Below are 23,789 nucleotides of genomic sequence, written 5' to 3' on the forward strand. Positions count from 1 at the left end.
AAACTCGTGCGATTATGAGCCTACCTGAACTAAAAAATAAGAAAAACGCATCATTATAGCAAGCAAATTGTTTTATGTGCAAAAATTCGGATAAATAGCTCAATTTTATTAAAAAAACTTACAGAAAACACTTCATTTCAACCCAAGTCAATTGCCCAAAAGACTCAAGTCAAGTCAACTCATTTTTTCCGAAAGACTTTAGTCAAGTCAAGTAATTTTGTCCAAATGACTTTTAAGTCAAGTCAAGTCATTTAAAAACAGCTAGAGAATTAAGTGCACTCAAGTCAAGTCAATGACTAGTCATTACAAGTAAGTCATTACAACACTGCATGGCAATTAAGCTGAGCGGCCGCCGTGGAAGTGTTTACAAGTAGTTTAGCTACTCAAGAGATCTTTAAACAAAGATGAACTGAGTGATCACATCTGGGATCTCAACTGCTCAAACAAGTTGCAGAAATTTTGGTATCCCGACTCCAGACAAAAACTTTATTGGAACTGTAGCTGTCGTAACAGTATACCGTACACTCGTACAGGATGAAATGATTTGCTTTCATATTTCGCTAACAAGGTGAAGTTGCTTACTGCAAAGACAGCAATTGGGCTTCTGCGGAAAAAGGTGCCACCATATAGGGATCAAGGCCCAAGCTACTGTCGAAGTTTCTAAAATATTTTTACTGTACCAAAAATGCATAGAATCTGATTCGAGTCGGCAATAAACGTTAACTTAACAAAAATTGAAACATTGTTCCTGAAAACAACATACGCTAAGCTTAAGAACCGCATTAAACTGGACAAAGAGCAGCGTGTTGGCCACCACTTCCTGAGCACTCTAAAACTCACTTTTTGAAAGGCCAGTATTGGTACGCACGTTAAAGGATTTCTTTCAGAGTGACTTTATGAGCTTAGCGCACGCTGGCCGTACATAGTTGTGGTAGTGTTTTGATATTACAAATTATGATTTTGAAGGTAGGTAATTATTTTAACGTGTGTCTGTTTTGGCAATGTAAATTTTAGATTTTATTAAAAGCGCCATATAAATATTTTTTTTGTTTTTGTAATTCAGTCACCTTCTACTTTTAAAGCAACAAAATATTTTGTTTGTTTAAGCAAGTGTGTAACTATTCGAATACCATAAGGCAGGGTCGTGCAACCTTTCATACTGCCGGGCCAAATATGTGTATTGGGATTAGACCACGGGCCACTTGCATATCTCGTCGTCTACCTGTTAGTGCAGTGGTCGGCAAACTTTTTGTTGCGGCCCAAAGTAGTCTTTTCAGAGCTAGCTACTTAAAGGCCCACTACGTAAAACCACTATGAAAACAGTGGCGCATTCAGGCTATAATATAAAACATTATATAAAAAAAGAATATACGCGCGAAGCGCGGAAAATTTGCGTTTACATAGAGTTAAAGTTGGCAAAAAATATAGTTTTACAGGCTCACAAGACCACATTTGGCACGTGGTCTTTCCAAGCTGAGCCAATTTAAAACATTATATGCCACACCAATTGTTAAAAAAAGTGGAATGAATGTACGGCTATCATGCGGCCAACAACTACGGTACATTATAACACCAAGCTATTAAAAAATAACTCGCGGTCCACAGTTGGCCTACCACTGTGTTAGTGACTACCACAAAAAAATTGCTTACACTTACACACGTACGTTAAAAGCGACAAATTTCCTCAGCTGTGGAAACTTATTTAGATCAAGATGTTCCCGGTAAAAAACTACTTTTTTAGCTGCGCAGAGAGAAATTGTTTCTTTTTTTTAACTCACATGAACATTGAAATTGAATATAAAACAATTACATTTTAAATGAGCGAACATGATTAAACGGACATTTTTAATATGATTTCTTTACATGGCCATAAGTAGCTATTCGAAAGCATTTCAACAAAAAAATGCAGCGCTCAGTGCAATTCACTTTCACACAAAGTTGTACACTTTCCGCAACGCCATCCAAAACACATTTTGTAGTTTTATTTTGTTAGCAGGTCACATTCTATTCTAATTCTAATAAAGTAAAAATTGACATGCTATATAAGGCTACCTAGACTAAGGAACAGTCAGGAAGTTTCAATATTTTAACACCTGAAAGTTGAGTTGTGCGGGCCAAAAAACAAAGCACACCGCGGGCCACATATTTTGGTTCCGCATTTGGCCCGCGGGCCGCAGGTTGCACGCCCCTGCCCTAAGGGGTCTCTGTGTACATAGCCGCCATCCTGGAAATGAACCGCACAAATTAGAAACAAATAATTTTTGTTTGTTTTGGAAAAATAAGATACACCTAAGAAATACGTCATTCAAAAGTAATACGTCATTGTAAACCAAAAAAAAAGAAAACGAAATGGCACAAAAATAAAATAGAACAATAGGAAAAGGGCGGTAAATATTGCATAAGCGCGAGGTTTAAATGTTATCTGGCCAATCCATCAAGTGGTTTGTTCAGATAACGAATACAAGTTGTTCTTCTTCCTTAAGTTGATAAAAAGGAAAAAAAACAGTAGTATGACGTCAGTTGGATCTTCGCTGCAAGATGGCCGACCTCCTGTGCTTTGGGTCAGCGTGCGGCTTGCCTTTCACAGCCTCGACGCTAGCCTTCTCTTCTTTTAGCTCGGGTCGCCTTCTTGTTTCGCTCGATTCGACCACACGAGTTTTGCGGAGTTTGTCGGCTTCGTTCCCTCCGGACGCACGGGCCTCAAGTCTGCTCTATCGACTTCGGTTCGCCTTTATTCAGGATTCTTTGACGCAGAATTTTGCCGAATCGTCGCGAACCGACCTCGAAGGCCCTTCTCACTCCGGGGGACATCCCGGCTTGCGGTGGCTCTAGTTTAATTTGGACTTCTTCTGGCGTGTTCACACCCTTTACTTGCTGATCCCCTTGGCTTTTGTCGTGACCGAACTTGCTGCGCGGAATATTTTGAATGTTGTGAGCTTCGGCATTTGAAGCGAGAAGTTTTCCATCATAAGTTGACGTTGGTTGACATTTGTCACCGTTAGATGCTTGCTTGCTATTTTGTCTTTTAATCTTGCTGTGCGAGATGTTTCCAGTGTTATGATTTTCTTTGGCGTTTGAGGCAAGAAGTTTTCCACTGTGAGTTAAAGTCCTCGACATTTGACCTCCTTGTCACACGTGCGCACCGATAGTGACTTGCTTTTTTGTCTTATAATTCGTGCTGATGTACTATTGCCTTTCTCTGGCGGGCGAGCGGCGTAAATTTTTTCAGGCATATCTGTTGATGAAAACACACCCTTTGCAATCCGAGCTTCGTTCTCTGAGTTGTGTTTTTGTGGTGACTTCCCGTTAAGAATCCTTGTTTTACGTGCTGTTGATGTATTCGTGTTCTGGTTTGGCGGCTGTGGCGCTCTTAGTTGTGCTAAGTCAGGTTCAGCAACGCTGCGTCCTTTCGTTTCTAACTTTTGTTCATTATTTGTCATTGCAGCGACAATTGGGCGTCGGATTACAGATGGACATGGTTTCGGCGACTTTTGGTCAACTTTAGGTGGTATTGTCCCATTTTGACAAGGCTTCGGAGGAAATTCCGAAAGTTGACCACTTTTTCGATGTGGTCTGACCCTCTGTAATGGTCTCCGAATTAACGGTCTGCTGCTTTCTTTATTAACGCCATCGTTTTCGCATAACGATGTTTTGGTGTTGGATTTCCTTGCTTCGGTACTGTGAACGACAAAGTTTACTGGAGTGCTTATTGCTGCAGCCACCGTCAGACTTGAAGACTTTGAGGAGCTTTTATGGATGGCCTGAGTGGTTATTCTGTGGGGTGTAAAGAGAGTAAAACGAAACTTGATTTTACTTTATTAACGAAATTCACCCTGACGAAGGCGGCTTGTATAAGTTGCCGAAACGTTGGTTAACAATTACAATTACCAGAGGAGCTGTTTTTGATTTATATTACCATGCCTGGTAGCAACAGTTTATATATTGAATTTAAAGGTCTATATGGACCCGGCGTTCTTTCAATAATAAGGAAGTACGTTGCCAATAGACACTCGATTACGAGGCACATGGTGCACCTGCATTTTAACCATGGGTGCATCAAAGAGAATGTCTTGCCTCGCTCTTTGCAATTTAAATCGCCTGACAATTCGCCAAGTGGAAGGAAGATTATGAGGAAATGCGGGTTTGCGTTTTTAAAACTATGTATTGACCAGTCTCAACGAAGAATAGCCCAATGCAACTTTCGATCTGAAAAGGTTTTAGCATCAATACCTGCAGCTCTGGCACAAGACCATCTTGAGCGGCTTCTAATCCATATATACGTAGGAGTTCAATTACTGTACAATCGCTCGATGACTGATTGTAAAAAGCGTTTAATATCAATGATCTCCAAGTGTGATGGACGAAAGCATTTCGTGGGAAGGAAAAGGATGAACAACTGGGTTATGAACTTGTCGGATTACCAACTAACTAAAAATGAAACCAAAGTATTGGAACTTGGTTTGAACTTTGCCACTGCCCCACGGTTTGTTCCGAAAGAGCAAATCATTGCTGCAGTTGAAAAAGGTATTTGGCAGCAACCTGCGCACCATAAAACAATCATCCAAGGAAAACTTGCAAACTGCCTCCGCACTTATAGGATGGGACGCAGCAACCTCAGTAACAACGAGCACCAAGCAATCAGAAGTCTAAGGTCTAATGAAAACATCTTGATTTTACCCGCAGAAAAAGGTAACTGTACCGTAATCATGAACAACCAAGATTACGAGAGAAAAATGCTTAACTTATTGCAGGATCCGTCAACATACAAGCACCTACCTCGTGACCCAACACGAAAGTAGGAACGCATCCTTAATAAGTTTGTTGCTTCTTTGCACACGGAGAGGCGGTGTATTTCAGAAGCCATGTTCCACCAGCTGCATAGCACGGACGGTTCTGCGCCACGCATGTATGGCTTACCTTAAATCTCTCCGCTAGTGGGAAACACAGAGTGGACTGTTCTGAACTCGTCAAATTTTGTTAAATTGTTGGCACAGTTGTCTCCCCTGTCCGGTGAATATGGTCTCATATGACGTTGTTTCACTTTTCACTAGTGTACCAGTGGAATTGGCAATGTATATCGCGTCATCCAGAATTTTGGCCGACTACAGCCTCAAAGACAGGACGCCATGGCTCCCGGCGGATGTTGTGACTGGGTTGCAAATTTGTTTACAGCAAGCGTTTCTAACATTCAGGGGGAAATTTTACCACCAAATACAGGGTACAGCGATGGGTTCTCCAGTTTCTGTGGTGGTCGCCAACATGACCATGATAGCCCTGCAAGGAAAAGCCCTGACAACAGTTGCCAACCAACCAAGGTTCTGGCGGCGTTATGTTGACGACATATTTGCCGTCATTGCTAAAGATCAGGTGGAACTATTTCTGCACCATCTTAATCAGGCGCAGCAAGGTATTCGATTCACCATGGAAATACAACAGGGAAACCTCCTTTCATTTTTAGATGTCCAAGTCACAAGGACTTCTGTCGGTGATTTATGTTCAAGAGTGTACCACAAGCCAACAAGTACCGGCAGGTATCTTAATTTTCGTTCGCATCATCCTATTTACCAAAAGAGAGGTGTCGTGCGATTACTTGAGGACCAGGCCCGGCGCCTATGTTCTAACAGCATTGAGCGCGAGGTGGAACTTAAAAAGGTACACGAAGCCCTGAAGTCCAACGGTTATCCCAACTGGATGCTCCACGACCGACCGAATTCTGTTGCTACGCAGGTTAGTTTTGTGAAAAAAGATGGGTTTGTTACGCTGCCCTACATACCAAAACTAACCGATGTGTTAAGACGTATGTTGGGAGACTTCGGTAAAGCGGTTGGTGTGTAACCTGCCAATACTCTTCGAAAGCTTCTAAGTCACCCCAAAGACTCCATCAGTTCCTTTTGACCAACGAGGTGTGGTATATTCAATCCCCTGTGCGCATGGGCGCCCGCACGGGGGGGCAAGGGGGGGCACTTGCCCCCCCCCCCCCTGGAATTCAAAAATGCGATTATTAGTATTTTTGTAAGTGTAATATGTATTACTTATACACTATCCATTGCCCCCAGTAGCGTATGCAGGGGGGGGGGGTTCTTACCCCCCTTTTTGTTAGTGATATTATCGTTTTTTGTTCGTTTTTGCCATGGTTTATCAAACTGTTCGAAGCGGCGTGCTTTTAAGCAATTGGGTCACGCGTATTAATCTAATGCGAAACCAAAATCGAGCGCAAAACGCCGTTTTTCGTCTTTTGTTAGGTCGACCGTAAACGCTGGATACTTTTTCTCTTTCGTTATTTGTTTAGGTTGACGACTGATTAGCAAGTGTGTATTCGACAATTGACAACGCTAAGTCAAGCTCTTCCTTTTTTTCTCGCTAAAAAAGGTCGAGTTATACGCCGTATGTTCCTCGCTGCTCGGTCTCTGCGCTAATACCCGATGTTGGTGTAACATCGACATTTGTTTAACTGAAGCAGATTCTTCTATGACGTCATACTATTACTGTTTTATGACGTCATAATCCATTAACGTCAAACGAAAAATAGGGAAATTCCCTAAGTTGAAAATTCAGGACCCCTTTTTTTATTTTTGGTTACGCCCCTGATTTCCCCCCCCTGGAAAATTTTCTGCGGGCGCCCCTGCCTGTGCGGATTGTAATTTGGTCTATATCGGCGAGACCGGAAGGTCATTCAAGACTCGCCGAAAAGAACACCAAAGGGACGTGGCAATTAACGACGCAAAGAAGTCTGCACTCTCATACCATGCTGTTTCCCGAAGCCACCAAATTGATTTTGGTGGCGCTTCAATAATAGCACGTGAATCAGACTACAGGAAAAGATTAGTTTTGGAATCGTGGAACATCCATAACAAGGGTAACACCATGAACGTCAAAACTGACGTGATGCTTTCTGCATGCTACAAGCACCTGCTGAAGGACTAGAGCAACAGTTTATATATTTAACAATAGAAACATAAATCATTACAGTTTGTAAACGAATATGCACTTTCGATGTAGAACGAAGTGTTACGTTTGTAGCATATTGGGTGGAGGTTCTAGTTTGGTGTAGAATCAATATAATGGCCCAAACACAATTGTAGGTAGCACATTTCAAATTTTAGATAAATTCTAATTTATGATTAATATGTTGAATAAAGTAGTGGTACAAAGTGTTTTACCTGTGTGCGATGTTATTCGTGTGCAGTTGTTTGGACGCCTTTTGCAATTTCCATGAAATATTGGGCGGCAAGTTGTTCTTCTAAGTATCGTTTTCTCTTTGGATTTCTGCAAATGTGCTCCTTATTGAAAGTTTGCCAAAGGTCGCCTCTGGCAGCAAACTCCATCACCATAAATATTCGCTTGCTTGCAACGAACACGTCCAACAGGTTCACCTAAAAACCAATGGGGCTTGTTGAAAAAGAGACTTAACTACCAAAGGTTGAGAAATTTGCATTGGACCAAATGCAGATTTTTTTGAAATGACAAAGATTAAAGGCCAATTATTGGGTAAATCGCTAACGATACGCGCTTGCGCAATTCCAAAAGCGAATTAAACATAAACATGTAGTGAAAAAGTGCTAAGCATTCAGTATAGCGATAAATAAACAATCTATGGACGACAAATAAACAATGATCGATAATTATGTCGAATAAAGCAGGGTAACTTATTGGTTAAAATAAATCAGAGGAAATTGACAGACGGCGACCTAACATTTTAGAGAGCGATATTACGTCCAGCAAGTTCTGTCTGGATGAATCTACACACCCGCTGGCGAGTGTAAATTTTAATTTAGTAAAAACCCTTATGCCACTTATAAATCAACCCTTATGCCACTTATAATTTTACGTGTAGGTTATACGTAGGCTTACAACGTTTGGAAGTCCAAAACACTTGTTGCAGTTTCCTATTTCGCCGGATAAGCATCTCCATAAAGCTGATATACAGTCGGCTCCGTTGTCCGCATAGCAGATCTTGATTGCAACCTGTGGAATTTAAACATTTAACTATATATTACCTTGATAATAATGAATTACAAAGCCAAAAAGGTCGACGTTTCCATAAGAACTTGTAAAACATTTCAGTTAATTTTGGGGCTTTGCAATTTACTATAGTTACATTATAGATCCGTGCATAGCGTAGGCTACCCATTGATATAACCTATTTGGCAACGTAGCATATCTCAACGTATTCTATCCTCCATAACTGCGTTATTTTGGTAATTTTAAGGTTGCTGCTTACATGTAAAATTATATATAAAAATTTAGGTTGAACAGTAAATATTCACGGATTCCTATTTTTACAACTAAGCTTCTTGATTGGTGTGTTTTTTTGCTAAAATTTTTGCCGAATTTGCGTGTAATTATCCAAAAAGTGGTTATAAATATTAAACTTTTTTAAAAGTATGACAGGCCTAGTCAATTTGAGTTTAATGCAACTTTAAATCGCAAACTCGCCGATGAAAGGCGTATTTCAGGTTTTTTAGTGCAATATTTAAATTATTTCAACAGATAATAACGCTAACCTTAAGCAAGTAATTAATAGCAAACAAGTTACAAATCAGCCCAGTTTTAAAATTACGTCATAATGACTTGAATGCATTTTCACGTATGGCTTAGAGAAGATCACGTGATTGTTACCACGGCAATAAAAAGTAAAGTGCCAAAAAATAGAAGTTATTGAGAAAACTGTTATTTACCCAAAGAACTGAAAGATCTATAAAACTTTATTTAAAAACTTTGCCTTTAATTCTTTGGCGTTAGGTTGCTTTAAAATGAAACTATTAACTATATTTGCTTTCCTAATTTACCGATATTCTTCTTATTTTGAAAAAACATCTTTTTAAATTAAGTAGCCTAACCAGTCAAACTTACAAACTACAAAATTCACATTTGTCAACCTTAAGTTGCTCATTTTTCTTTTGACCAACATCAACTTCTCGGAGGATTTTATCTTCTTTTTAGTAGGACGGGCCAAAAACAATACTCTACCTGTGGCTCCACCTCCCAAGTATTTATCATCCACTTTGTATCCATGATCCGCACATATTCTTCTTTCTCTGTGAAGAAGAATTAACCTCCTTTACCTGTAAATTCATTTTTATCGAACCAGATGAAATACAGCAGAACTGAAATACAGCAGAATCTGAAATACACTACTGAAATACAGCAGAATCTTCAAAACCGCTTTCAGTCTGAAATAATCACTTTTGCAATAACTCTCTAAAACACGTCGCTCCTCTCAAAAGTTCTCAAACTTGACAAAAAAAATCAAGCAAAACCAGTCACAGTTACGGTACTTTGTGATGTAACAATCGGCGTTTTAAAGTAAAGTTGGTATTAGGATTTTCCTAGCACTAAGACATTTCAAATATTTTTACCACAATACTTTGAACTTTGGAATTGCATTTATATCTTAATTTAATTTTTGTCTAATTTCGTCCTTTACTCACAGTTCAGCCTTTTTCAAGTGTATTTTTGTCTTTTAGTCGGAAGTACTGGGATATCGGCCAATTTTTCGCACTATCTGGCCAAAGAGACTTAATCTGGCCAAGCGGTAAACCAATGACTTCAGCCTTTGTTGGCAAAATTGCACATTTTTTAAACGTTTTGGTCCAAATCGACTCCACAAAAAACGTGTGCTTTCTACTAGCAAATTTTAACTGTCAATGGCAAGTGATTTTTAGCAATTAGCATACAGAGCTTGAAAACAGGAAAAGTTGTAACTGAAAGGCAAAAGTAGAGAATCACATTGGTTCAGAATGTTAAAGTTCCACAAAAACATCCATTACTTACAACGCTTATTACCCTTATACAGTGTTATTATGTCCTGTATGCGACACAAAAATCGAAAGTGTATTCTCCCAATAAATTCAGCCAAACAAACAGAATTTCTTTCTAAAATGAAGACTATCTCACTTAAAACCAGGGAGTCGAACCGGAACCGAACCGAAACTTTATGAGCCGGTTTTGGGTCAATTTTTTCCGAACCGTAACCGAACCTGAACCGTTTTTTTGAACGATTTTAAGCAGCCGAACTAGAACTGAACCGAATAATTTGAAAGAACATTAACCTTAACCGTACCTGAACCTGCTAACAAAAGCAGTTCCGTCCAGCATGACGACACAACTTGTATTTTAAAGAGTCAAGTTAGGCCATGTTCAAAGTTTTATAAACAAATTTGAATATTGTTAAAAAAACGTGTAGTTTTTTTTATTTTTTAGATATTGCAATAATGAGTTGCTGTTTTTTTAATACCTCACGTTACTTTTATTAAATGACTTACAATTCAAAGATTATTCTCTACATTTATTGACATACATTTTTAGATTAGACGCAACTCATATAGTCCGAACCGGAACTTTATGAACGGTTTTGAAATAACGATGGTCGAACCGGAGCTGAACCGAAACTTTTAAATTGCTCTGAACCGAAATCGGAACTGAATCGTATTCCGAAAAATCCTTGAACCCGAACCGAACCTGAACCGGAAAAGTCAAACGTTCGACTCCCTGCGATTTGGTAAAAAGTTTGACTCCCTGTCAAAACATAAGCGTTTATCAAGATGATTTTTAAGAACTTGTTGTAAGGGCCATTGGCTACGAAACTGAAGTTATATAGAAACCACGTAAAAATTGCGCGAAGAGACAATCACCCGATCCGTCGCAAAAAGTTCTACGACAACTAGTACATCCATGGGGCAAGGGGGGACCCCCCCTGGAATTTAAAAATGCGATTATTAGTAATACTTATAAGTGTAATATGTTTTACTAATCAACGATAAAAATATTATGCATTATCCATTGACACCAGTAGGGTATCCAGGGGGGTTGGGGGGTTTGTCACGGTTTAACGAACTGTTCAAAGCGGTGTGCTTTTAAGTACTTGGGTCACACGTCTTAATCTAATGCGAAACCAAAATCTTCTTCGTTATTTGTTTAGGTTGATTGATAAGCAAGTGTGTATGTATTCGACATTTGACAACGCTAAGTCACTTTTGACAACGCTAAGGCTTCGGAGCATGGAGCCGGAGCCCAGGAGTTAGGCATTGTTTCCGGAACTGGAGCCGGAGCTCTACATGAAATTCAAACGGAGCTGTAGCCGGAGCTGGAGCAGTTGTTTAAAAAATAGCTTCGGTTCTCTATTTTATAAGATGCTATGCTACTAATAATGGCTGAATTCATATAATCTAACAGCAACCCTTCACAAAATTAAAAATTGTTGCTTCTTTGGCGTCACCATTTCTAACTAACCATAGTGACGTTTTTTTTGTTTTTTTTATTAAAGTGTTTTGTTTGTGATTATTTTGAAACGCTAGATATTGCAAATTAAGCGTTCATTCTTAAACCTCAGATGTTGACGTAATGGATCCGGAGCTGGAGCGAGAGCAGTGGTATCAATAAGCTCCAGAGCTGGAGCTAACCCTGCGCTTCTTAACCGGTGCACCGCGGCGCACTGGTACGCCATGGAAGGCTGCCAAGTGCGCCGCGAAAAAAAGGAAGACAAATTATTCAACAATCAACATATATATACTTTCTACTTTCCCATTAAGCTTAGCTCATTGATTTTACAGTACTTCCAAGAAGTAAGCATAATAAGACCTACAAAGCAGCAATATCTAAATCAGATAATCTATAATACCATAGTTTTAAGGCCACCGATATAATAACGCCCAATTCGCACTAATAACCACAGCAGAATAAGATCTAAAATAGTCTAGATAAGACCTAAACATGTCGAAATAGGTCCAAAATTGATCTGAATAAGACTTAAATGGACAAAATAACGCTAAGACTGTAGGGAAAGGGTATGGGATGTTTGAGGGCCACTTGTCTGGCATTGGCCGTTTGTTTTCGCCATTTGGGCGCCGTTATTTTTGCCCTTGTTTTGGCTTGGACGGGTAGTTGGTGGTGTTAGCAATTGGGTTAGGGTTGAAAACATTAGGGAAGTTAGTGATAGTTATGGGTGGGGTTTGGGGTTAAATAAAAGTTGGTATAGACCTTATTTTAGCCATTTAGGTCTGATTCCGATTTCGTCATTATTACGACTATTAGGTATTAGTCCTATTTAGTCTACGCCTTATTCCTAACTGTCTTTTTTTCCGAAGTTGATGATGTTCCGATTTTGGTCTCACAGCTGGAGATCCTTTAAAGATTTGAAATTATAAAGCCTATCTAGTAAAAAAGTGTAAGCAATTTGAAACAAATACCGGTACAAAATTTGCTCCAAAGCCCTGCTAAAAACGTCGAGTTTGGCGCAGTTAATGTTCCTCGCTGTTCGCTCTCTGCGCTAATATTCGATGATGGTGTAACATCGGCATTTGTTTAACTAAAGCAGATTCTTAAATGGAGGTATAATGGTGACTGTCGTGTGCGTTTCAAAGTCTTCATTTTTATGCATAGATAGTTAACGCAAAATTATGTTCTTTAAGCATATTCTAAGACCATGTTAAGTGTGCAATTGACACAAATTATTTTCCTTAACCGCAGTTTGTAATTTAGTTGACTTGGTACACAGCTCGGCGCAGATGTTGCACTAATCGTAGCATAATAACATCTTAACGATCTTCGTTTAGCATTGCAGGTGACGAAAGGCGTGTTGTAATTTAGCGCAAGTGTCGTTTACTTTATACAACTCAGGAAACTACGCTGCTGATAGTCGAATTATGATTCTACCACCATTATTTACACATATTTCACGGTCTTGGTTTATTTTTTTCGCCTAAAGTTAACGATTGCACACTAGGTTGTTTTGCAGCTGGCGCCTGGCAGGAGTGTTGTCGACGCACGTGGTCGCTTTGTGTCTAAAAGTTCGCTTTTGCTTGGACGTTAATTGGTTGTTTCTGATCAGTTTTTTTATGACGTCTTGCAATAACCATTTTATGACGTCATACGGTCACTATTTTATGACGTCATTATTCATTACCGTCAGACGGAAAATCGGGAAATTCCTTAAGTTGAAAATGAACCCCCCTTTTTGAATTTCTGGATACGCCCAGATTCCCCCCCCTGGAAAATTTTCTGCGGGCGCCTAAGTACATCCAAAAGATTAAAAAGTCTGACGTTTGGACTTTCTTGGACAATGCACTAATTTGACTTAACAAGTCTGCATAAAAAGATTAAGTTTAATAATACTGGACCCACGCTAACCAGCACCCTAACCCAAATAATGTGCGTTGATTTAATTATTACATAAACGCTTTAGGTCCCAATCATCAATTTGTGACGTAACAATCCTTTATACCAGGGGTCGGCAACCTTTCGTATGCCGTGTGCCAGTTTATAAATAATTTCAAAACATTAACAACTCGCGTGCCAAACATTTTTTTATGTCTGGTTTTGCACTGGCAACCAGGGCTCCAGGGTCGGTTGAAAACAGCCCGGGTCCGACTCCGGCAAAATGTGCAATTTCATCGACTCAAGAGTCCGGCTCAGACTCTACACTCTACAGCAGGGGTCGGCAAACATTTTCTAGTCGCAGGCCAAAACCAAACTTAAAAAGTTTCCTGCGGGCCGCACAAAATGATGACTAAGAATTGTGTTACTAAAATGTTAGAACAACTCTGAATCAGGCGGGCCTCGGATATTGTTTGCACTTCAAAAGGTGTTTAATTACATTTACAAAGGAGTGTTGAGGCAAAGCGAATGAAAAGTGTAATAAAATTACTTTTAGGGAACGCGATAACATTTAAAGTTAATTTAGTTCAGTGTTTATTAACTATTTAAAGACAAGGCGCATCTGGCGAGCGAAGCGATCGCGATTTTTTGCTATACCGGTATTTATTTTAAATTTTTTGCAAGTTTTAATTACATTGCAGAAAATAAAAAGTAAAAAAATTATATATACAATATTTTTTTAAACTTTTTTCCATTTTGCGCTACGCACTTGGCAGCCTTCCACGGCACAAAGGTAAAGAATCCCTGATCTAGTTGAAAATGCAGCATCAAAACGTAAACAAACGGGACGTATAATGGACATTCGCGCGAAGCGCGAAAAATTTTCGCATTTACGTAGTTATAATAATCAATAAGTATGTGAAATAGACTCGTGTCAAAGAGGTTAAATTGTCAAAGAGGCGGCGGGCCGAATGAATTACATCGGTGGGCCTGTATTTCACCGATTTACGTAACTAAAATAAGTATGGCAATTAATTCATAGGGTTAATGTAAAATATGCCACCATTTGCTATTCCACCTTTTACAAATGATCTGACATTTAATTTACGAATCTTGGGGGACGCCAATCAACCTAATTTCATAAGTTAAATTGTATAAAAACACCCTAAACCTACTGAAAGAAAACGAACTGTCACCAACACAATACTGAGCCCGCTATTTTGGAATATACTTCGACGCTTTTCAGCCGATACCTAGAAGTGTTAACTATCAGTTTAGATTTTATTTTGATTTCTTAGTCGCACAAAAACACACGTGCTTTCTTTTAATGTAGAATGCCCAGCTTTAACGCAGTAAGCATCACGCCAATTTTAGGCCTTTGTGGCGTAATACGAACGGCTAGTCGTTACCAACAAGTTTAACGACCACCAAAAACATGTTAAATAAAACAGTTAAGACACTAAATTGTGACACGAACTGGAAATGTGTGCAAACATTTAGTTGGCACTAGTGTTTGTGATGTAATAATGAAGCTAATGATCTGGTATTGGTGTACTGTAATGGTTGCACTATCTTAAGGTGATATAACGTGCGCGTAAAATCATTTGGCGTGCCCGGAAAAATCATCTTGCGTGCCACTTTTGGCACGCGTGCCAGGGCTTGCCGACCCCTGCCCTGGACGAGAAATGATCTTATGCCACCCGAGTTTGGGCTGTTTCCCCAGCGTTCAAATATTTATTACATTAATGAACATTATTCGGGTTAGGGTTCGGTTTAGCGTTTGGGTTAGGGTGGGTCAAGTGTTATTAATTCTGTCTCACCCTTTTTGTTATCTTTTAGCAATTTTTAGCGAATATTTTAAATTTACGCCGGGAGTTTACCTAAAGGTCCAATTAGTGCACTGCTACGACCATTTGCCAAGGCCTAAAAGTCAGAATTTTCTGCGATTTGATGCCTGTCGTAGACCTTTTTGCGTAATTGTCGTAGACTCTTTGCTTAGCAATGCACTAATTTCTAACGGATGGGGTTAATATTATTCATTTCGTTTACCGTGTTGCCACAGTGTGATGGCTATTGGCCTGGGCCATATTGCAAAAGCTTTATAAATTAGCGGAAACGGCAAAAGAGGAGGCGTGGAGATTATAGAAGGCTGTTCTGGCCTGATCGAGAGATTATGCCGGCCTGTAGAAGGCGCGCACAGGCACAAGTAGAAGAGACGTGTTTTCCATAATAATTGTACGAGCTTTCGGTGTCCGTGTCATTCACCACCATCACGAAGGCGACTTGCATGGTTTGCCAAAACGTTAGTAAAGAATTACAATTACTAGAGGAGCAGTTTTTTTATCAATATTATTGTGCCTGGTAGCAACAGTTTATATACTAACAATGTGTTTTATTTTAGACAGTGTTTTTTATTTTACATTTATAAAAAAAAATATGATACGTTGGTGGTATTTGTCAAGCCTCCTACTTCTTGTGAACGTATGGAAGGTAATAAATTTTGTAGTAAATTATTTAATTGTCTTGTAAATTATATGTTAAAATAATAATACAATATAGTGGCCAGTCTGCATTCCGTGGCAGGTGCCCAGTAATATTTTTTTAAAGAAATACATCTGAATTAGTATATTACGCATTTAACTTTGAAAAAAAAATCTAAATTGTGGTAGGATTTCCAACATAAGGTGTGCAGAAAAACCTATTTGCACACCTGTTTGTCAAAATTTGGTTCTGCAAACGCGAGATCTCCGTGTGAAGTGCCATGGATTGCATAATGGATATGGATAATAAGGAACATCGAAACATCTATATAATAGATAACACAATATGATGTTGAAAATGAATGAAGATTTATTTGTAACATACATAAACATGTTATCTAATTCTATATAGCCTTTGCTCAAAAAGAGGGCAACAGATTTAATACATGTTTTCTGTGCATTTGGTGTTTAAATCTAGGGATTTAAAAATGATCTTAAAACCAAATGCCAATATCCTTTCTGCTGCGCTCAGTAAAAATGTAAAACCTTAACAACTTATGTGTTACAGTGTGGGTCTATTTTATGTCAAATGATGTATGTGTAACTAAGATGTTGAATTGAGGCTATATCAATAAACAGTTATGATTATACTCATACTCCAGTCTGCATTGCATGACACTTCATGCTGAGATCTGTGTGTAGAACTAAATTTATAGGTGTGCAGGTATGCAATTATTTTTTTTGCCTACATTAGAAATTCTACAACAATTGGGCTTTTTTGGAAATTTAAGTGTGCGATATATTAATTCAGGTGTACACAACCAATTCAGGTGTACACATTTTCTAGCAAAAATATTTGGTGTCCACTTGCCACAGAATGTAGACTGGGTTGTGCTTGACTAATTATGTTTAAATTGCTGTTTAAAATTGAAAGGGGCATGTCGGGAATGATATCATATATATTTTAAAAGTAGGTAACCAAATTCTGTCATTATTTTTCTAGGCTTCATGTGAGCTAAGTGATGCAGACATTGCTCATCTGCAGTCTTTACCAGGACACCTAAAACCTTTTGGTTCGGTTGGGCCATTTTTTGATGTGCCTGTTGTTCAGGGATTTCCATCACCTCAGGAATTCTTTGACCAATATGTGGTTCCCTCTATTCCTCTTATAATGAAAGATGGTGCAAAATTGTCTGAAGCCTATGAAAAATGGTACATAACAATTGTATTGTAACAACATTAGTTTTTACAGCAACATTTGTGCAATTCTGTTTTGCCCTTATGCATGTTACTATACATAATGTTTGATGGTTATGAACATTTCTGATAAATAGCCAAATCAACAGAAAAGCATACACAGAGGCTTGACTTGATATTTAATTAAAAGTCGAGCAAGTGTCTACCAATTAGCACTTAACCACATGTAATAACACTCGCCAAAATGTCAGCAATCTGATTTTTTTTCACTAATGATTTAACCTGGTTTTCTATTTTGCTGCATTTACATCTTTAATGTATGGCTAAAGCTGGGCTTGTTTGCTTTCATCATAATTGAAGCGGACTTATTACCATGTAGTATGTACAATAATTGTCCTTTGGTTGTTAAAGTTATACACAATTTGTTGCCAGTCAAAAAATTGAGTTGTACATTAGTACATGCCAAACAATCTGTTATCCTTAGTGATATGAAACTTGTTTCCAGTTATATTTACTTCAGTGGTTCTCAATATTTTCCATCAGCGTATCACCTAGTGGTTTTTACCATCATTGCATACCACCTGATTTCAAAAGCAAACTTTAATAATAATATTACACTTTTATTAGTTTCTGCATTAAATGTATAGGCTTCTCCCTTTAAACAGGTTGAGACTACTGATTTGTTCAGTTACTATGTCCAATAAGTAGATGAATACTTATCCATTCACACTGTTGAGTATTTGTTTTTAATAAACAATTTATTCTTTTTAGAACATGGCTTGGTATAATACTAGGAAAGTATCATTTCTTAAATTGTAAATTTTTATTTTCAGGACAGATGACTATTTTATTCATCATCCTAAATCTTCTGAATTAGTGTATGCTGAGGCCAGAAAGAAAGAAGTTAGAACTCAACCGGGAAGTAGTTTGCCGTTTCGTGACTATGTTAAAAGATATACAAAGGAAGAGTTTTATATGGTAAATGGAGTTCCAATGTTTTTACGGTAAGCCGCTAAAACATAAAAAAGCATTTTATATTGAACTTAAGGTAATTTACAGAAGATTTTTCATATGATAACTATCTTTTCTACATTGTTGTAATTTGTCTAAGTGTAACATTTTTTTATGTATGTGGGAATTCATTGTAGATTTGTAGTGTAACAAAATTTGTATTGTTTGTCTTGGTAATAAAATGACAGGCAAGGTTTCAAACTACAATTGCCAAAGTATCTTAATTGTCTAGGTTTAGTATTCTAAATTCCTGGACCCCTATTCTAATAATAAATTTATTTTTTAAGCTAATCTTGACCTAATTTTTTTTTCGTATTTTATAAAAGCACTAACTAATATAATTTTCATATACACACACCTAACCTAATTATTACCATTTTAATATACATTTAAATAATATGTCAAGAGTATTTCATTTAAGATTGAATGTTGTCATTTGTTTACTTTGACACTTATTATAATGAGGTTATTTGTGTGGTCATGAGTAAACTGGTGTATCACAGATTTAAAAATATGCTGTTTTATGTTTGATTGAACACAAAATCCACTTCTAGATAACATTAATTTAATTACTTTATTAAACTCAAAAATAAAGGATGCATAATGATGTACTATGATATCAATAATCATGTAGTTAGTCATTCATATTGTGATCATAATTTAAAGTTGCTATTGCTTACAGACCCGATGTTTTGCTCCCCCCACCTTTAAAATGTGAACCCGTGCTAAAGCAACTCGCTGATACAGTAAGAAATATTAATATCTATCAACATAACAGTTACAGTAAAATTTTATTCACATAAAAATGAACCCTTGTATAGTAGTTTAAGTTTAAAAAGCTTTTTTATGGAATTATTTATTTCTGTTACAACTAACATTTCTTTTTTTTAATTTTCCTACCCCTTTTTTGTATTTCCAACTAGGTTATGTGGTTTAGTAGTGGTGGTACAAAATCAGTTTTGCACAATGATGACGTGGACAATATTAACTGCTTGTACAGAGGAAACAAGACTTTAATATTTGTTAGCCCATTTCAAACTGATGAGGTACTATTAACTGAAAACAATACTACTCAGCCACAGTTTCAGCTACTTTTATTATTATAGCTAATTTAAAATATATATTAAAAATATTGACTGTTTAGAACCAGGGATAATCAATATTCCACTATTTACATTTCGAGTTTGACTCTGTGTTTACAATTACAGACTGGATTCACTATTTGTTATTATCCTGATTCAGACAACTGTGTGTTGGTTACAAAAACTTGTTTGATTTATTGTATTGTAAATTGACACTTGTATAATTTGTCTGTTTTTTAACTAACAATTTTTTGCTATGTTGTTGTATCTTTGTTTGTTATGAGGATAGAACAATTGTTGTCAATGCATTTTATCTAAGAATGCTATGTTTGGTCAAAATTTTGCAGAACTGGATTTCAAGTGTTATTGATCACCCAGAGGGAACCTACTCGGATGTTGATGTTGATTCTGTAGATTTTGTAAAATATCCCAGTCTTTCCAAACACAAATATGGTGTTGCTAACATGAAACAAGGAGACTGTTTATTCATTCCCTACAAATGGTATGTTTGTGATATTAATTATTATTATCTTACTTAATATATTTTGCTTTGATTTTATAAATTTGAAAACTGTTCATCTAATATTTTATTCAGAAGTACAATAGTAAATTTTAAACCTTCTCTTGAATCTGTAAAAAAACTGTTATTATAAATTCTACTTTTAATACTTGTGGTTAAATAGGACTTAGTTGGTCCAATTTTAGTTAAAAAGCTCCAGGCATCATTGAATCTAAGCCGGTAGATAGGATATTGTACTGCTTAAGGATTAGGGAAGGAAATAATTGGCTGACTGTACCCACCCTCTAGATACTTTATGGTGTGCCATATGCCTATTTTCGCTTTCCATATGCTTGCCTGCCATTGTTAAACACACAGTTTTTTTAATACATTAATAAAATATAATAAGCTGAACAACTGCAGGGCCCACCAAGTCAACTCTTTTGGCAACAATTTGGCTGTAAACATTTGGTTCAATCACATGCCAAAATCTTTCTACAACATGACTAAGGAGCAATGTGGCGAACAACCTGAATCACTTCTACTTAGTGAAGTGCAAATTGAAACTACAGACCTCAGTGGTGGCATTCAACCACAAGGAAACCCTGTATTTGATAAAGGTGTGTACTTTCAATTATCCTCAGAGTCTTCATAAAAACTCAGTTTAAAAATTCAATAGTTTAGCAACAAAAAAAGTATTTTACTTGTTGAAAAAGCTACCATCTGGAATTGGGTTAAATTCAATTAGGTATTGTAAGCTATTAAAACCCCCTTCCAGTCCTATTTAACAATCCAGTTGGTAGGGATCAGTCTGTTTTCCCAGTATTCTTTCAACTAACAACAATGATTAAAAATGAAAGGACTTTACTTTTAATGCTGAATGGTATAAGTAAATTAAAAAGTAACAAGCAGTCAATTTAATTTAATGAAATAGATATAATTTACTGCAGCTCTTAGTATACTAACTAAAAAATGAACTGCTGCTTTTTGCATTACTAACATCATGATTGCAATCTAAAATCGTTACTACTTTGAGTTTTATCTAGTGCCATGACACATATTTTGAAATGGATACCTAGAAAATGTTGGTTGCTACAACATGTTGCAAAGAACCTTTACATGTTTGTTATTCTTTGTGTAAACTTTGTGTAATGCCTTCTGTGAGTTGCCGTTTTAAAGGTTCCAGTTTACTTGTCAACCAATCATAAATTGTATTTAAATATTGTGTTTTATTCCTTGTTTTTATCTTAATGAATAAAGAAACAACCGGCCTTGTGCTTGTAGCTTTTTTCACATTAAAGCCCTGTGATAACCATGAAAAAGTGCAGTTTGCTGACTAATCTTTTTTTGTAGAATATAATCCTTTGAAAGATGACAAAGAGTTAGAACCCGAACAAGAAGAAACAGACGAAGAAGTACCCACTTTGTGAGTCATTTTCCTAATAATATTGCTTTGTTCAACGATAGAAGTAGACTATATTTCTATAGACTGTATAATCAATTTGGCAGACCATTTCGGCCCATAAAACATCTTAAAAAACACCGAAATACCGCCTAGATAATTTTCTAACAAGTCGCAGGTGATGTTGACCACAACATTAAAGCAGTGGATGGTCGATTGGTCGTGCATCACACACCTTACATAGGATTTTTTACATGAATACTGGGATTTTTACATAAATACAGGTTAAATACTGGAAATATATTTCGGAAAACGGTTTTTCAAGTATAACATATCACCTCGAGTGGAAAGTCTGTTGGAAAAAACAAAATATTTTTCTACTTTTATGTACTTTTTTTAGCACAAAGTCTCTTTGAGTGCAGTTGCATGTTTTCTGAATATTAGTAATGCACATATCATCGAAGGTCTAACGGTACTATTCAAATTATAGTTTTGCTAACTTATAGAATCTAGATAAACGATAAAAGTTATCCCCCTTTCCAACTATTTTTATCCACATTTTATATATGATAACAGGCTAGCAACAGGGCGACTCGAACTTTTTTGCGCGAATATTTAATGTTTTTCCAATATTGCCGTTGTATTTTGTGTCGTCATATCTTTTGAAACAAGATTAACTCGAAATTTTTTGCGCTCGACATCACAGCGCTACAACTGTGAAGTCAATGCCCTCACAACACGTTTGCCATAATCAGCTTGTGTACAGCACGAGCAATTTGTTGTGCCAAATGCGAAAAGCCTCCTGAATTACCTACAGTTTAGCCAAATATAGATGACGTCATTGACGCATATCAGACACGATATTTTTCCAGGAACTTTTTTGAAGTAGTTCCTAACATCTTTTATGTCATGAATCAACAGAAAAACTTCTGTTGCATTTTTTTATTCTTTTCACTTGTTACTAGCTTGTTTCGCCACATGGCCAATTAAACTAACTGGGCAATATTTCATAAGAGGACAACAAATTAAATATCTTACAGTTTTTTAATGTATTTTTAAATTTCTAGAGTTTCGATTATGCGCCAGATAAAACGGAAACCGAAGATGGACATTGAGGACATTAAGGCAGGAATGTTAATGGTAAATGTTTTTATGCATTTTATTGTTTCGGTAAACCAGTTTTATGCACTCATTTTTAGTACAGAAAGCAGCAATAGTTTAACTCAGCTTTACGTTCATAAATGTTGTCGATTTTTGTGAGCATTTTGTTAGTATCGTCAATATTGTCGATTGTATAAACCATAATGTTAACATGAATGATTTTTTTAGATGATGCCAAAAAATCTTCAAACCTGGGATAAAGAATGCGAAAATGCTATGCAAAAGCTATTCAATGCCGTTGACCTAAACTCTGACAACGTGGTTGACAAACACGACAAAGCTTTTCTTAAAGGTTTAAACCGCAAGGTATAGTAACTACTTTAAAAATATTTTAACATTTTTAAAGAAAATTTTTGTTCATCTTAAGTTAAAGTATCAATCTTAGTATTTTTCTTTTCCCTGTTGAAAATCTTATGACCCATTTATACAGCTAACGACAACGAATATGTGTTTTAACTTTTTGTTTTAAAACAGGAACGTAATGGTGTAATGGATGAAGTCGAACTATTATATGAAGGACTGATAAATGCCTTTTCCAAGGCGCAGCGAGATTTCGAAACGGTAAGTAAAGCCCCCTTTTAAACTGTGTAGAGGCGGATTCAGAAATTTCGTTGAAATGCTTATATTTTATATTTTGAGCATTACAAATTTACGCTACTTCGTCATAAAATAAGAATTATAAAAAAAAAAAATATATAGCCTTATTTAAAACAATAATTTATTTTGCCTATATGAGTCAACTTTACTAAAAAAAAAAACTGCCAGTTAAATTAAAATCACTAGAAAATATCAATTCACGACCGTTCGTTAGGTAGATATTAGATTAAAATATTTATATTTATAGGATTTAATTAAGAAGATGGTTCGAATGGGCGAGGTCGACTTTAGCAGGGCAAAAGACATTTACGGCGATAAATTCCTTGAAGGGGTAACTCCGTTGAGATCAGTGAAAGAAGAACTTTAATTTAAGTAAAATTTGAATCGTGGATGTTCGGGAAAGCCGCTTTTTTGTAAAATCAATTGTAAAGTATAACTGGTTCTTATATTACCTTATAAGTTCGATTTATGCCGGTATCGTTAAACGAATTAAATTAGCTGAACAATGGAATTCTTCAATTAATCTTTTTGCGTTTTTTGTTGTTAAACTATGTTACAATACTGCCAAAATATTTGCATTTTTATTCTGTTTTTGTATTTCTGTTTTGTATGTGTGGTATATCTGACTTCCTAACCATCGTTCTACAATACTGTTATTTGTAATACTTTGAGTGCAATATTTATAATGCCTTCAGAGATTCTTAACGTTAAGGACGTGCCACTTATATTACAGATACCTGAGAGTTTATCGTACTATGTTCGTTGTTTTTACGCGACATGCTGATGTCAGAAATAAAACCTTTTAAGTCAACTGGTTCAGTATAATTGAATATAAAATTGTTGAAATTTTTTATTGCAATTTTAGAAACAACCCAAGAATATGCTCCCAAAATATTGCTTATTAATAACAAGTTATATCTCTAAAGCTATTTTCCATTTTAACGCTGAAATTACTTTTTTTCCCGAGTTTGTGTATAAATTTTGTTAGTGTCTTTTTAATTGATGTATACCAGGGAGAAACCAAACTTAAAAAAGGCCGGGTAATTAAGGATTGATGATTTTGGGCCGCAAACTGTAAAGATCTCGGGCGGGGAGGGGGCATACCAGTTTGTATTTACCTTGATTGACTTGATTAAACCAAGAAAATAATTAGTCAAAAAATGTAGTTGGCTTTATAAAATCGTCGTTTACTTAGGAAGTTCATGAAAATTTGACTTTGTTTTGCATCCGACAAACATACCCGGTATAAAACAGGGGACTCCAGC

General features: G+C 36.7%; 2 protein-coding genes and 1 pseudogene across 2 annotated transcripts; all 3 read left to right on the plus strand.

The window, feature by feature from the left end:
* Nucleotides 1-4,340: 4,340 nt before the first annotated feature.
* Nucleotides 4,341-5,148, plus strand: LOC146138018 (uncharacterized; annotated as a pseudogene).
* Nucleotides 5,149-5,172: 24 nt separating this feature from the next.
* On the plus strand, nucleotides 5,173-6,924 carry LOC146138019 (uncharacterized). The gene is made up of 2 exons (XM_083394503.1): nucleotides 5,173-5,727; nucleotides 6,661-6,924. The coding sequence occupies exons 1-2, from the start codon at nucleotides 5,227-5,229 to the stop codon at nucleotides 6,922-6,924; spliced, it is 765 nt and encodes a 254-aa protein (XP_083250629.1). The 5' UTR covers nucleotides 5,173-5,226.
* Nucleotides 6,925-15,500: 8,576 nt separating this feature from the next.
* On the plus strand, nucleotides 15,501-23,329 carry LOC146138020 (bifunctional peptidase and (3S)-lysyl hydroxylase JMJD7-like). The gene is made up of 12 exons (XM_083393852.1): nucleotides 15,501-15,585; nucleotides 16,579-16,787; nucleotides 17,606-17,776; nucleotides 18,466-18,529; nucleotides 18,707-18,829; nucleotides 19,213-19,367; nucleotides 19,788-19,984; nucleotides 20,718-20,790; nucleotides 21,834-21,906; nucleotides 22,096-22,233; nucleotides 22,402-22,488; nucleotides 22,772-23,329. The coding sequence occupies exons 1-12, from the start codon at nucleotides 15,532-15,534 to the stop codon at nucleotides 22,889-22,891; spliced, it is 1,464 nt and encodes a 487-aa protein (XP_083249978.1). The 5' UTR covers nucleotides 15,501-15,531; the 3' UTR covers nucleotides 22,892-23,329.
* The last annotated feature ends 460 nt before the right edge of the window (nucleotides 23,330-23,789 follow it).

The sequence above is a fragment of the Ascidiella aspersa genome, chromosome 7 (assembly GCF_963924565.1).
Source record: "Ascidiella aspersa chromosome 7, kaAscAspe10.2, whole genome shotgun sequence".
Taxonomy (NCBI): Eukaryota; Metazoa; Chordata; class Ascidiacea; order Phlebobranchia; family Ascidiidae; genus Ascidiella; species Ascidiella aspersa.